This window comes from Ambystoma mexicanum, chromosome 11, assembly GCF_040938575.1.
Source record: "Ambystoma mexicanum isolate Mex_15411 chromosome 11, UKY_AmexF1_1, whole genome shotgun sequence".
Lineage (NCBI taxonomy): Eukaryota > Metazoa > Chordata > Amphibia > Caudata > Ambystomatidae > Ambystoma > Ambystoma mexicanum.
Window position 1 is genome coordinate 1,040,329,071 of NC_090934.1, and position 16,960 is coordinate 1,040,346,030.

General features: G+C 41.6%; 1 protein-coding gene across 3 annotated transcripts in view; it reads right to left on the reverse strand.

The window, feature by feature from the left end:
• Nucleotides 1–16,960, reverse strand: part of NTRK3 (neurotrophic receptor tyrosine kinase 3) — a 1,833,633-nt gene that overhangs the window by 200,690 nt on the left and 1,615,983 nt on the right. For all 3 annotated transcript variants that reach the window (XM_069624286.1, XM_069624285.1, XM_069624287.1), the window contains exon 14: nt 1,432–1,604. In XM_069624286.1, the coding sequence (XP_069480387.1) occupies nt 1,432–1,604 (173 nt within the window). The remainder of the gene's footprint in view (nt 1–1,431; nt 1,605–16,960) is intronic.

The window sequence follows — 16,960 nt, forward strand, 5'->3', positions numbered from 1 at the left end:
CCCCCAAACATTGGAACACACTCCCTACTAACATCAAAAATTAAACCTCCTTCCTAACACTGTAATTTCTATGCAACATTGTAAGCTTCATATATTCTGTTCACTGCGCCCGGTTACCCTTGGGTCTGGCACGCAATACAAATAAATAAACAAACAAACAAACAAGTGCTTCAAAAAGTTACATAAAACTTGGATATTCAACCAATTCTAGGCAACTGCTACCCAGCTAACACTAGTTTGGCCACCCTTTCCCGACAGACGCCAACAAAATGAGTAACTGTACCCCTTACATGAAAATATGTATAATGTATAAAGTAATGACAACCATTTCTTGAAAGACTACATAAAAATGTAATATATATGTTTTTGTATGTACTAGGAATGCCACTCATGTATAACCAAGCTGTCTGGGCGTTTAACAAATGTAATAAATAAATAAATAATTAAATAAATAAATAAATAAATAAATAAATAAATAAATAGGCATAATGATCAATACAGGAAACCAAATTGGCCTATTGTTGTAATATGGAATGTGGTCCTCACCAGGTTCCATATTACATGTGAGGATTCTATGTACAATCTTCACTTCACAACCCAATGGTCACCTTGGCCATTGCGTTGTGAAGTGAGATTTATTCATGCTCGACACAGCGAATCCCCTATATTACAACGGTGGGGGCTTGTAACAACAGGAATTCTCTATGAACATGATTGCATGGAATTTTTAAAAAGTGAGATTTTAACAACACAAATCTAATATCAATGCATTTTCTGCCCTGATGTATGTGTTCTGGAGGCCTCATGCTTACTTCTCCCGCATGAATTTGGAAAAACTGGTGAAGGTTACAACTGCATGTGATTACCACATACTTATTGGTTTATACAATGGCAGTGTAATAGTTACATATGCATAGCTCGAAATTTCTTGTGATACTCAAATAGTGGAAAAGTGTGTCCACTGATAGACGTAAATGAATGCGGTCATGTAGAAATGATAGCTTTTCAGCACCAGCAACAGAGTAGTTGTACATTTCTAATATGTCACAGGTGCATAACTAGTTCTTTGGTTAGACCAATGGATTAGACAGTACAGTACATTTTTTGTTCGTTTTTTCACCCTTGTTCCAGTATTTATGACAATCCTTTTCCCTCTCCTATTTGGCTGATCACATGGAAATTTTGCAATGCTTTAATTCATTCATGTATCACATTTTCCAATCTTTTATAATCTACCTTTAAAATGTTTGTTATAGCTTATCTTAGTAGAAAATCCTGCAGCCTTTGAACAATTGGAATGAATACATGTCTGAACTCTGCTTATTTTAATGTTTTCCTAAATCAAGATTACAGTTCATATGTATAATTGCATTCAAACATGGAACAATTCAAGTGATCCACTCACACGTATCGCTCTTGAAGGCTGCTTACCTCAGGAATTTGTTGAGGTCCCCATGCTTCATGTACTCAAAGACCATAATGAGAGGGTCGCCATCCCCACACACACCATAGAATTTTACAATGTGCTCATGTTGGAGGTTTGTGAGTAGTGCTGCCTCTCTCTGGAAGTCTTTGCGGGCAGACATGGTGGGATCTTTCAGAGCCTGAAAATTTGAAATGGGAAAAAGAAATCACAGTCAAAGGGTTGACAAATATAAAGTTAATATCAGTGCAGAATCTGACATGTTTATCCTTTTGGCCTGGTTTAATATATTTACTGAATTGATGAAGTTAGGGGAGATCCTACATTTCCTCTGTCTGCTTCATCTGTGAATGATCCTACAATTTACCTAAGTTCCTCTTGTGGTGCAGGTAGTTGAACCAAATCCCATATTGTACGTCAACCTCAATTGAGGTTCAACGTTCCACCAAAAAAGAACACTTCACTAGTTGTGTTATCTTCAAATTCCAGATGAAATATCTCATTAAAAAGTAAGGGCCACCATTCAAAATGAGTGCATTCTACCACTATGAAAACAGCCACAAGATGGACACATATTTTTAAGTGAGAACAAAGTAAGAGGTTGCACTTTAACAAGGCAACATGAATCAGTTTACAAAACACCTAAATAAATAAACAATTCAACCTAATCTTCATTGGCGGTTCATATTTCTATATTTAGAATAACTTAAAAATATATTCTCAAATCAAACACCAGACAGTGAAGCATACCATTGGTGTGCATCCTTTAGTTGTCTGGAAACCTCAACATTTGACCCACATCCATCCTAACTATTATAGTTAATGGTTAGGTATCTTGGTGTTTGTGATTTTAAACATATTGCAAATCACAGGTTGCATAGCTGTGATATAGAGAACTGAGCAAACATGACATATTTCCCCTAAGAGAACTATCTTCTAACTAGATTTCATCCCACACCCTTTCCATCCTCTCGCTCTCACAAGTATTCATGGGGAAAAAAAGCAATTTGGGACTGTTCATTGATCCAGTGTTCAATTTGTAATCCCTTTTTAGTTTTCATGTGCCATTGAATTAATCTCTTTCAATTTAGTATAGCTTTATTAATCTCCATTTTATCTAGTCAGAAAATAATCATGATTTGTGCAATGCACTGAATAGGATTACCACAGGATCTTGCTATATTTCACTCATTAGCTCCATGTGGATGGATACTTTCAAATAGCTCATTCAATTCGGAGGCAACCCTTGTACAGTGCACACAATATATATGCTACAGGGCCCTTAGTTAGGGAAAACATTTAACACTGCTCCATCATTCGGTGGAGACCTAGTATGACACACTTGATACAGTAAGATTCTGGTTTAAACAAGTGGCAATATTGTGGTGTAGTTAGAGAAAAGGTGGGGGAAATACATGTTGTGACTCAGGCAAATCGAAAGGGATGCCTTGATGTAAATAGTTTTGGGATTGGAGTAACACATAATTTTCATGAATATTTATTAAGATGGATTTCTAGAATCTGTCCTGGTGGATACGTTTTTTGGAGGCCCTTGTCATATTGAACAGGGGATCTCTGAGAGTTTAGCCAAAACCCAATCGAGATAGCAATGAAGAGCAGTCAAGACTATTCTCGGGAGATTGTGAGTGTGATCAGGTGTTCACAATGAGTCAACGTTGCAAAGCACACAATTATTTAATTTAGACAGGAATGTGCAAAACTACAATATTTATTATCGGCACAAAACACACACTAAAATGGCCGGATCCTTGAGAACACTTTGAGACAGGTTCGTCCCACAGGTCCAGGGGTTTATGCATGAGACAAGGCCTTTGCAGGTCAGGTAGTAGTGCAGGGATTCACCGGGCCAGACACAGGAATTGATGCTGGGCACTTTCAGCAAACTTCTTCAGATCTTCAGTTGGCTATTCATCTACACTGGGATCTTACCTGCAATGCTGATCTGGAGAAATGGCTGCACAAGTCCTCTTCTTATCCAGGATCCTGTCTGGAAACAAGTCCAAGCCCTTTACTGGTAAGGACCTGCACCATTCAAACAACCAATCAGGGACTACTGTTGGTTTCACTCATGCTCCACACCCAGAGTCTCTGGCTCCAGGAATGTGGAATGGGACCAGACAGTCCCTCCCCCTTTCTGAACCATGGACACCTAAAGGCATCACTAACCCATGAAAGCTGGTGCTTAGCAGGTACATGACCTTATATGGGATTTACTGACCTGGCAGGAGAAGGCCAAACAACGATATGGCCAAAGAACAAGCAGAAATCTTGTGGCGTGGCCATTTTTGGGCAGTTGCCACATTTAGTAAACATGAATGGGCACACTAGAAATAACACTAAAAATGTATAAATAATTGATCCCACCAACTTGTCATTAGACACATATAAAAGCAATCAAACATCTGAAGTGGAAAAGACTAGGCTGATACAAAAGTATCACCATTGCACTGCATTTTAAGATTCTGTATGCAATGTTAAAAAGTTATAAAAGTTTAAAAGTCCAAAGGGAAAGATAGTTTCCCTGTACTGATAACCTGAATGACTGATCTGTTTCCCAATAACAAGAAAAAAAGTCCAGGGTAGGGAAGCTGAAGGCCTAACTTCCCTGCAAAAAAGTTCAACAACAAAATGTTTGAGGGTCCATAGAACTATGTGGGGAAAGTTGCTAAAAGAGAAATCTTGCCTAGCGATATTGAAGGATATCCCGAAAACCCATTAGTATTCTGGCACTTGAGACCTGGAGTTGGTCAACTCTGCTCTAGACCCTGGAAGATTGGGTCCATTAGGTGGTTAGTCAGGTTTTTGTAAAAGTGGAATGATTTGAAATTCTTTGGGTTTCCAAGCGCAAATGTTTCCATCAGCAGTTGTGCCAAGTTCTTTCACCCCTTCAGTGGCCAATTATATGTCCCTTCACCAGAGGCATTGCTAGGAGGAAGCTGAGTGGGCTATAGCCTTGGGTCTTTTGGTTGTAGCCCGGGATAGAGGGCTAGCTAGCCCTGAGTCCTGACAGTCTTGACATTAGCGTAGCCCCGGATCTTTTCCAGAGCTAGCAACACCCTTGCCCTTCACAGTCCTATAACTTCCATACATCGCAGCTCAGCAGTGTTCATGCTTTCTTCAGCATCTGAAAGGATGAGAGACTAACTGGTATTTTTGTGATCAGAACATAATATATTTTTTTCCCAATCTATGGGCCAATCATAAGGAAAAAATGTCCTTCCCTGAACTGTGTGTTCCCTATGTAAAGATTATTTTCCTAAAATACTTTTTTATTTCCAAACTGTAGGAAGTGTTTGGTGTGTAATACACCATTGGTTACTTACTTTTCCATTTTTTGAGAGATTTTTGACAGTCTAAACACCTCAGTGGTTGTGCTGTGTCACTTGAGGATGTGTATTTGCTCCAATCATAGTCTATGGGTGTGTTTTTCCAATAATCTTTATCCCTCATACAGTGAAACTGATCTGTTCACCATGGACTTTTGGAAGGGAAGCCCCCTTTTCTGGTAGTCATTCAGAACTTTTGTCAATGAACATAGGGGTTTCCTGTTGCACCATAATATTTTTGTAATGATATTATCTAGTTTTACATAATCGAATTTCATTCAACATCTGTTGAGCACATAAACATTATTTTGCAAGACTGTGACCCAAATTATGTTTCGCTCTTCCAAAGCCTATAACTGTGGAAATACCTTCCATTGTTTTCTTTCAGATGGGTCTGGACGGGGCTTATGTTTGGTGTAACACATATGTGTCGTTTCATGAACAATTTACCTATGTAGATAGGATTGTTGTGTGACCATTTTGGCAAGTTCATATTTTGTCCTTCACGTGACATCAGCATATCCTATAATTTCTTTCAGTTCACCAAAAATAAGCTACTTAAATCAATTCAGTCCCTAATTGCCGGAATAGAGACTGACACTTCTGTAACAAACAATAACAGGTAAGCTGCTTAAATAATTGTATTCTTTGCCACTGACTTTGTTATCCTTGTACCTCATGGTTTCTCTCAGAGCAGGTTCAAAGAATAGGTAGAAGAGAAGTGAAGAAAATGGACATACTTGATCCGTTTAGTTTAATTCAATGACTTCTGGCAAAGGGCCATTAGCTTCTAGTTGGCCTCTATCTGCTTATAAATAATATTTACTAATCACTATTCTGGTGCATCCAAACCAGTGTCCCTTACTGAAAGCACCAGCATAGTACCAAGCCAAAACAAGTGGTTGGTGAGTCTCACAGCAAGATAGATCATATTCTCGAGGTCACTACAGCTCAAAGATGTTGTCCACATTCAGCGAGCAAATGGTTCAAGTCTTAATGAAAGTTAATGGAAATTCATTTTAGGATCATAATCTTGGACAAGGGACTAAAAGTAATCTGATGTGAAGGTAATCTTACATATTTGTATGTTACAAACGAAAATGCTTTTCAGAGATATTCTAATTTCATGAAAGATAAACGAGGAGTGAAATATGATCCGAGAAACGGGCTATCAACCCCAACTTCATTAAGCTGAGAGATTTTTCTCATTCCCTCAGACACATGCCAAATCAGGTCTGTGGTTGATTCATATTGGAAATTATACGAATCAAAGTTAATGTCCACGTACAGTTCATCCATGGCATGCCACCCGACATGAAATGATTCTATTGCTCTCAAATTCAACCAATCCCTTCAAAACTTGCCATTGTGTAGGGTTAGCGGCACAAGAGATGTGTGTGAAATTTCAGTTGCATTTTCATCAAAGACTGTTTTAAAATGTGCCTACATGTAGACTTCTAGACTTTGCAAAATGCTTTTCTCTTGGGCCGATGGGTGCATTTTCTGGAGACTTTCTTTCCAATGTAAATGGCAGCAATTCGTAAAATAAATGAAGTTTTGCTTTAAAATGAATAACTGAATTCCCAAGTTGTGGCCACAGAAACCCTTTATTCTAACGTTCTCATTAGCAGCAAGCTTTGTTTTCACAGACTTTGCGGGCAAGGACATTCTGTGGTATATTTTCTGCCATTTAATTTACACATATCTTTAAATACTCTGACAGGACACATATATCCTTTGACACATATGTGTATGTATATTGAGAGGGTTGGCCAATGGGTTCAATATCAATAAATACATAAAAAAGACAGCATTGAAACGGGATTTCAATCTTCTAAACACAGCCACCCTTGTTATGATGAGTAAAATAAGCTTTGTTAAGATGTGTGTGGGCATGTTCTTGTCCACTTCATAAAATGCATTGGATTTTTGGTGGGCACAATTGGATATTTTGGGACCGCATGTTCTGGGCATGTTTGAGGAACCATACATCTAAGGCATGTGCTAAGGAGATGCAATTGCTTATGCATGGTGAAATAGGTAAAACTAATCTACACCTGTGCTACTAAAAAGGACACATTGTCAACATTAGAATGCATAACCAGAGTCCACTTGGAGCAGACTGTCAATATTGGAATGCCTAACCAGATTCCACCTAGAACAAAAAATGCACCGTCTGTTGCACAGCTTTGCCAGCTGCTCCCCAATATATATAGACGCTTATGCCAGAAAAAAACAGAAACATATTTGTGAGGGGAACCGATGTAACAAGCATAATATGTAAATAATGGTTAGACACATTCCGAAATGGGGTCACTAGTAAAATCACTATTTGGGAATGTGTGCAGACCCTTAGAGGATGAGTTGAAATCGAATCTGCATGCAAGCAGCTACATAGTGGAGATTCTAAGAATGAAGCTCCTTTGGAGGGACAGACAGCTAGTGTGCTTAGCGACCTGGCAACATTGTTAAGTACAGTGCAGTAGGAGACACTGTTGATACAATTAGTGAGAGAAATTGGCTGTAGTGTGCCAATTAGGAGGTGTTATTGGTAACCTTCAAGACTTAATTACTTCAGTAAGCAGAGATTATTGACATTTCCTAGGGAGGTCAGGTGTTCAACCCCATTTTTAAAAACTCAGAAGGCGAACAGTTAGCAGATGTGGCTTTTTAAAGATAGACGCAGTGCTTTGCTCCAGCTGGCTGTTACAGCAGCTTTAATAACATTAGGCCTCAGGTGCCAGTAACCGGAGTAAAGAGAAAGCCAGAAAAGGGAGATTTCTAATTTTAAGCAAACAAAGAAAATATATTTCTGCCATAGGAGAAGTGGAGCCGTTGTCACGTCGTAGAGATGAATGTGAAATTGAAAAAAAAAACTGCATAACCGAAAAAGGGATAAATAGGTATTGTGTACAAAATAAACACAAGGCTTGTATTCTCCTTCAGTGTTCAATGTGCCACGTGACATCATTGCCTTCAACGCTTTAAACAGTAGCATTGGGTCCCATTGGATCAATGTACACCAGCCATCTGGCTAGGTGGCATGTTCAGCAGGTGGACATTATTTATTATTTATTTATGTATTTATATAGCGCCGACAGCCTGCGGGCATCGAGGCGCTAACATTAACACAATGAGAACATGATATTGGAAACCCCGTAACTGATGGTCTTACTTTGAGTTAATTATTATTGCCCAGCCATAGTACAAGGAAGAGTGGTGGTTTTTAACCCCTATCCTCCACCTTGCACTACTACTAGTGCAGCAGCTATCTGGTCATAAAGGTGAAAGCAGCAACAACAGTAATTGTATACATCTTTATCATTAGACAGGGGCAGGCTATATTCACCCGGTAGTGTGTGAACCAGTACAGATGCAACCAAATAATAGCTGAAGGTACACATGTAAAATATGTGTGTACAAAGGGTTCTTACAAAATATATATACTTTACTCAAACACAGCGGATAAAAGCACTTAAAACTCCGAAGCTTGAAAAGGAAAAAAAAAAAGGATGAAGGAAAACGCATACATATGTGACGATGACTCTGGTCGTAACTCGCAGGATATAGGGAAAATGCACGTAAATGCAGAAATTCAAAATGATCACTTTAGAAATGTATTTTAAGGCATGGAACGATGGGCATAGAGAAACTGTTAGGACAATCTGGAAATAATAGGCGTAGGACCTAGAAAAGCTTATTTGAGGGTACAGGCCCGTTGAGGTCAGTTTATGCCAGTTACCACTTTTGTAGTAGGTTCAGTAACCAAACATAGGTTTCCACTTGAACATGTGGCACATTGTGCAGTTAGACACACATTTATTCACATGCTCGACTAGGTTCAGAATGAACCAATCTCCACTGACATCAGCAGCCATTTGCTGCTTGGGTGCATGTGCTGGTAGTGCAACTGCTCCAAGGCAATGGTTAACTACTTTACCTATAACTTCCTGTCTCCAGAACATATCAGTTGGTAAACATGTACATCCTCGTTTCACCCATAATGCTCTCTCTTGGGGTGGTGCTCTTTCCTACATATCTACAATGTGTGCCATGGATAGTGAGTTGTAAAATTCTGGTAACTGTTCTTGCTGTACTGCTATGATAGGTGTTTTACTTTCCATTGGAAAGAGCATAAAAGCTGCCTGTTTGGCGCCTGCATCTGCAGCTGCATTTTCTTTTTACGTGAAATTGAATCTGTTCTTCTGGTGTGCTCTGAACACTTCTCAGGGGACTTTTCAATGCTTCTATTAGTCTGGATAATAATGCTGCATGCTGAACTGCGAATCCATTTGATTTGCTGAACCCTCTTCTTTTCCATCTTGACAGACCTGAATATACTGTTCATGTTACATATGGTGAATCAGTAAATATGGTGAGGTCATTGTCCGATGATGCCTCAAGCGTTTTTAAGAGTGCTACGAACTCTGCTGTGTGTGCTGACTAGCATGAGGTTTATGTCATTTTTGTTATTGTCTGATACTCTTCTTCCTGACCCTTCAGCTATCTTACCCCTGCTGCTCCCATGTGCCTCCGACCACTCTCCTGATTTATCGTTGATGACCCATCACTGTAAAGTATGTAAGCTGTATCGAGTACATTCTCACTCACCCTGCTGCTTTCCTCAGGAGTTCCTTCATCTTGTGACTCAACAGGTTTGGCTACAAATGTTGCTGAGTTCACAATGTGGCATATAAGTATGGTAATGGCTGGGTTGGACAATGTTACCCCATACCCAGATGCTCTCAGTGTACTGAGGGTCATCTTGTTTCTTTCCAAAATGGTGAAAACTGCCTGTTCAACATGTAATCTTACTGGGAATCCCATTGTAATCATGGCAGGTGTTTGAATTGCAGAATACATAGTATTGATGCTGGATTGGGCACTAATGGATTCTCTGATACTACTATGTTGTTTAAAGGGCGGATGTCTTGTATGAACATCGACAATGAAACTTTTGCTTTTTCACAGGGTAGACAGCAATGCTGCATGGGGAGGTTGATGTTGGGGAGGTTGATGTTACTATGATGTCTTGCTCAATCCGGGCTGTAATGGTGCCATTTATTCCATCATCTGCCTCTCTGGATAATGGATGTTGCTTAAATTCAGGGAGTAATGCAACTGTTTTAAGTTTGAATCTCACTGCTTCTGAGCTGTTCAGTAACCCTAAATCATGAGGATTGTCAGTCCATAGTCCTCATATAATTATATGCCTTTCCTCTCTTCACCCCTGGCGAGGTTCAAAACAGGTTCTTCCCTGTTCTTCCAAAACCATCAAGAACCACACTGATACCCTCACTCCAGCCTTGGATGACTTCTGCAACCACTCTTTCGCCACTGGAATCTTTCCCTCCCCCCTGAAGCTCTCTCTAGTGCACCCTCTTCTCAAGAAACCCTCAGCTGACCCGTCCGGTTCCGCTAACTATCACCCGATCTCCATCACTCCTTTCCTGGGCAAACTCTTGGAAAAGCTGGCCATCTCCCAGGTTAATCTTCATACTGAATCTGTTGGCTGTCTCCATGACCACCAGTCTGGTGCCAGAACATCCAGAAGCATGGAAACTGCTCTCCTGAATATCTGTGAAGACCTGCTCTCTAACCTCAATGCGAATCTCCCCTATGCCCTCATCTTACTTTATCTCTCTTCTGCCTTTCATATGGTTAACTATGCAATCCTGCTGAACCGGCTCAGTGATATGCTGGGAATCGCTGATCAGGCTCTGGCCTGTTTGACTTCTTTCCCCACTGATTGACCCTCCCAGGTGCAACTTGCCTCTTTCCTGTCCTCTATCTCTCTATCTACCTGTGGTGGTCCTCAGGGGTCTCCCCTTTCCCCCTGGTTGTTCAACCAATACTTGGCACCTCTCGCCCACCACATTGCTGCTCTCTGCTTCAACCTTCAGTGCTATGGGGATGACACTCAGCTTGCTTTCAGGCTCCCCTCTGCTGCCTCTTCTCCTTGTCTCATCCCGGATTGTTTGTCTGCAATCCGGAGTGGTGTGCCCCCAATGATCTCTGCCTTAATTCCAGTAAGATGGAGAGCCTCCTCATCGGCAAACCTGCACCTTCTTGTCCTGCCACTCTCTGGCCGGCCTCCCTTGGCCCTCTTCCTGCTCCCACTTGTGAGGCTAAGAACCTCAGGGTCATCTTTGACTCCACACTCTCCTTCGCTCCTCACATCTATGATGTCTCTAAGAAGTCAAACTACCAACTGCACCTCCTGAGAGTAATTCTTCCTTTCCTCTCCTTCACCCAGAAGCTCTCTTTCTCCAGAGCTCTTGTTCTCTTTTTAAATCTGCCTGCCTCTACTCTTTGACCTATACAACTCACCCAGAACAGGACTGGGAGACTTGTCCTTGGCCCAGGGATCGTATCTCTCCAGCCCTGAAATCTCTCCACTGTTTCAGACTGGCTGCAAGGATCAAGTTCAAGACCCTTTGCATTGTCCACAAGGCCTTCTGGGGCATGGGACCGCAATACCTCTGACTCTCTCTTCAGCGATATCTTCCTACTCAAGCTCTTTGCTCCTCCTCAAACTCCCTGAGGGTCAGGCACTTCTCCAAGCAACAAGTTGGGGGCAGATCTCTCTCTCTTTGGGTGGCGCCTCCCTCTGAAACAGCCTCCCTGCCTCTCTGAAACTTGAGAAGAACCATCTCTGGTTACAGAAGCATCTCAAGGCTTTCGTCTTTGCTTTTACCTTCTCTCTTCCTCTTCCCTGATAATCTCCTGTCTGCTACTGCACTGGTCACTTGGCCACCCACTGAACTTCAGGCCCAGGTCCCTGTCTGCACAGTTGCACAGCTGCACCGCCTCCTGGCAACCCTTGCACTTGGGTCTGTATCTGACACCCTACAGTCACTTTACCTGCATTTATTCAGAAACCTGTTGTCTTTACTTAACCCTTGCACAACCACCGGCTGGCCGTACTACTTGTTTTTGAACCTGTGTACTGCACATGCCTTTCCTCCCCTTACCCTGGCACTTTCCCCCTCCCATCTCCCCTGCACATACACGATCTCAATGTCAGTAGGCCTAGTAAGATCGTTGTCCTTGTACTCCCTTTGTTTTCCCTCCCTTGCCTCATCGCACCTTGAAACACTTGTGTATAAGAATGTTATAAATGTCCTATCATATCATATCATATCATATAACATGGGGATGCTGTACAAGTCAGTACTGTTTGTGGTACTTCTCTATGTTGTAGCACATCAGTTTGATTTGCATACCTTGCCATTGGGCAAGGTATGCAAATCTCAAACTGTAATTCCCCCCTCAGTTTCTGTGTCTGAGAATACATGTACATCAGATACTTCTCTTAGTGGCAATGTGGGGTCTATGCATAATACTATGTGCCATTATATTCCCTGTTTGTCTGTGCCTGTTAGAATGATTGTGGGCCTCATTACGAGTTTGGAGGCAGCCATGACCTTCATAAGGGCATGACTGCCTCCAAACTCGGGTCCGGGTCCGTGGTCCCTGAATGGCGAAATACCGGGCCATTCCGACTTTGGAGGGCCCAATATTTCCCCATTCAGGGAACCCGGACCTGGACCATCCCCATTCCCATTTGATCCCCCATAGGGCTCAATGGGAATAGGGAGCATGCTAACAACGGGCCTGTTAATGACAGGCCTGTTGTTAGCATGCTGGTCCCCTCGTGGGACCCGCAAATGACATCTGACCAGACGTCCAGAGCGGGTCCAGCAAGGGGACCTCGTAATGAGGCTCTACGGGTTAATGGCGCCGTCACCTTTACTGGCGTCGTTAACCCCTTACCGCCACACTTGTAGTGAGGCCCTGCATCTTTTCTAGTGATCACTGCTTCTATATGCAGGATAAACACAGGATAAACACAGCTCCTGATGCCTGTTCTTGTGGGACTGCTGGTCTAAATACAAATTCTGCAGGCAAGCAGATTATCATGTTTTGCACCCCAGTAAGCCATCCTATCAGGACTGTCACTGCGTACTTGAGACAGTTTGTGCATGGGTAATACTTTAATCACATTGGTGCTGTATAGCACTTGAACTACTGCCACTACTCTGGAGTAGTGTATACCTGTTGTAGAGTACACTATCCGTGTTTCTGTGAATGAAATTTCCATATTCAATTTGTTTATGAGATCTCTTCCCTATAAATGTACGGGTCTCTGTGTACTGTATAATAATGCTGCTAACATGTCCTGTGTCCCTATGTTAATGGGTAGATATACTGTGAATGCAACCTTTGTAATAGCCTCAGAGAATCGTTGTGGGTCCATACTTTCGGCAAAGGAAACCCCCCTTCCCTTATTCAGGACATGGCAGCTCCAGAACCCACCATAAAGGTGAATATCCTTTCTCCTATCCTCACTCCCAACTTAGGCCCTTTTCTTGCTTTGAGGTGACTGATAGGTCTCGACATGTCAGGTCTCACTGCGGGCTGTCCTATTGTGAGTATATGTTGAACCCTTGGATATCCTGCTTGTTCAAGAAGCTAAGGGACATCAATTGATAGCTGAAAGGTATGAAAAAGTGTCCTTAGTGCCAGCTGATTCATTATAAGGAAACTCACATAAGATACTTCTACTTATCCCCTGCTTGTGCATATGTAAAGTAAACAATTCTATTCTCTGAAAGATGGGCAATTCACATTTCAGCTGCTCGCATGTTTGGAATCTGTACACAGCAGAAATATACATGTGCCTGCTATTTGACTGGCAGTGTTCATCTCACACACTCAGAAGACCTGGAACAATCCTAGGTACAATAACGGACAGTAACCTTTTAGTAAGAGAGCAAGGGCCTGATTTGTAAAGCTGTTTTCAATGGGATTACACCATAGTAAAATGTATTTATAAATCAGGACCCATGGGTGGAAAGAGTGTCTGTTTAGCAGCACCACTTTCCTGCATAGAATTCTCTTTGCATGCAATAGTCAGGAAATCTCTGATTGCACCCTCACATTGGCATGTTTACTTCTTTGATTACACCAGGGACAGAACAGAGAGGGATGGAAGAATGATAACTGGAACAAGTAACTGCAACATAGCGTAAAACATCTGAACAAACTGCCCCCGAGTTCTAATCCTTCACCAATCACAACAACATCATTCAAGTCGCCAAAGCAGTCAAAACACTTGGAATGTACCTTGACTCCAATCTCAGCCTCACCAAACAAATCAACACCACAGCCTCCTCAGTGGCTTACACAGCCAAACTAATAACCGCCTGCAGACCGTTCCTCTCACCCAACAGTTGCATCATCCTTGCCAGGGCACCGCCCTCTACAACAGAACCAGTCTGCGCAACCTTAACAAATTTCAAATATTAAAAAATAACACCTTAGAGCAGCCATGAACATTCCTAAAGACAACCATAGCTCTGCCACACGACAAAACGTCCATTGGCTTCCTATAAAGACAGCATGCATTACAAAACCTTATTCTTAACACACAAGTGCCTAGACAATTCTGGCCCGAAATATCTCAAGTGTAAATTCATAAAGAAATGCTCTGACAGACCCACCAGATCAGCCCAATTGAATCAACTCTCCATCCCAAGATACAAACTAGAAAAATCAGGCGGAAAGAGATTCCCAGTCCTCGCAGCCAAAATGTGCCCCACTGACATCAGAATTGAGGCAGCCTACCTGCCCTTTCGAAAGAAACTTATATCCTGGCTAACTGAGCAACAGCAACCCACACCTCAGAATTAAACCTTGCAGATACCTGGACTTGCTTAATCCTTTAACCCCGAGCTTGGCCTACCACAACGTGATATGTTTTTGGTTTAGCTCTCAGCCACCCACTGCATATGCATCTGTACTATCAACTATATGTAACTCAAGAATATGTCAACCTTACTACAAGTTGCCTTAACTACAATACCAAGATGTGTAACTAGCTGTAATCCTTGTCAAATGCAATGGATTTAAAAAAAAAAAAAAACTCTCTTTGCTGTATTGTAACCTATGTATGTATCATGTATATATATATCTCCTTCCCGCACTGTAACTTATTTATGTAACATGTATATATGCACCCTGATACCTTTGGGTTTGGTGCGCCAAACAAACAATCAAACAAACCCTTTGAACAGAAAAGTTCACTGTAGGTGCAAACAAATTGATATCCAACAACTTCAAACGGAAACAAACAGAGAAGAAAAGAGAGAAGGAGGTCTCGTTGTTGCACACAAAGACAACTTTAAGATCCCAATAGCACCATGACTAACCATCACAAACTGGCAACGGCTCCTCCTCCACCTAGAAATGGACCAGCAAACCAAATTTTAATTACAACTCGTCTATAGACCGCCCACATACAATACACCTTTCATGTAGGCATTTATAGACATCATAACCACCTGAAAATATTAGGGGACTTCAATATATGGTTTGATGAAGAAATAAACAACTCAGCTAAATCACAAACATCACAACTATCATCAATGCATCTACAACAACTGGTCAGGGGAGCAATCCACTCAGCTGTGCACAGCCTAGTTGCAATCTTCTGCAAAAGAAACATTCTCACAGCTGTACCCCCAATTCACATTCTATGAAGGAACCACCTTGTAATAGCCTTCATGATCCACCCCAACACGCCTATAAGCCAACCATCCAGAAAAAGAAAAAAAAAAATCAGAAAAGAAATTGGAAATCCCTAAACACCATGCAGATCAGCAACAAGCTAAAAGCCACAAAACCACAAAACCATAAAAACGTTCTTAGACTTCACAATGACGAACGTACTGAGAGACTGAAAACATGAATATCAGAAAACCCTAGATGGTATTGCACCAAAAAAGCCTTTCAGCACTTTGCACAAGAAATTGATGGCAAGATGATTCACACCCCACCTCAGAGCCCTGAAGAAAACAAACATGAAACTGGAAATAACATGGAGGAAAGGCTACAACCAATTGGACAAACTCACATACCAGAAAAATATATGATTATATAAAGCTGTAATCCTCAAAACAAAAATATTATACTGCACCATACAATTCACAAAAGCTAGCAATAACCCAATAGAGTTGTTCATCACCATCAACGAGATAAGAAACCCAACAGCCTGCAGCACACCAATCAATCGCAGAAATGTTTGATGGCCTTGAAAATCATTTAAAAAAACAAAATCATAACAATCCAACAAGTTATCAAGGGTATGCCCAAAAACACCAATATCGACTCCACCAACCAGTCAAACCCTTATTTAACTACAAGACTAAACTACTCAACACAAATTTTGGCAAACATATTTATTAACCGAGTAAATTAAAGCAACAAGGCATAATAACCAGCAGACCCCCGCCCACCAGAAATCTACAAGATCATCCTCACCCAAGAGACACCTGCAGAATGCTTCTGGAACCACATGAACCATTCAATGCCCACAGGAGCTGTACATCGTTTCAAAGCAGCATATATTTAACCACGTGTTAAAGACCTCACAGGAAACACAAAGAAGACCTAACCAACTACCAGATTATCTCAAACATCACTTAACCGGGAAATCTCATGGAAAACTTATTATACAAACTCAGGGAATTCATCCCTTCTCCACAAGGAGAAGGAAGGTGAGCCAGCTACGTGATACCCTCCTTAGGGATCACAACAAGCAGGATCCCACTGGGTTTACACCTCCTCCCCACTGGGGACAAGGATTGCACAAGACAGGGCTCCGTCCCACCTCCCTTCCCAGACTTCATTGTTTATTGGTTATATGAGAATTGAAGATTTTACCAATGTACAGGGCAGCATTAAGGTGGATGGCTTGGATACTGACTTGTACACCTTCTCAACTGCTAAAGAGGCTGGTGCACATCTTCTCTTTACTTGAGGGCGGAAGTTCATACCATGCAAAAGTTAGCTGATGGCGAGAGACTCTGCTGCATTACACAGAACACCAGGAAATGCAAAGACACACAGGAGCGAGGCAGCCCCTCTCCTGTAGAGCAAATATCCTCACTCAGGACTTGGTTGGTGGAGACTGAAGACTCTGTGAAGAATGATGCTGCTTTTACAAAGGTGGGGACCAAAAGCCGATGGTGGCCTCTCAGGAAGCGAGCAGAGGAGTACTGTGAATTACAGGCATACCAATGCTACAAAGTCCAAAACACTATGCATAACCCACAGAGTAATCCATGACCAAGGACCAGAATCCAACAAACAAAATCTCCATTTCCATACCAAAACCAACCCTGAG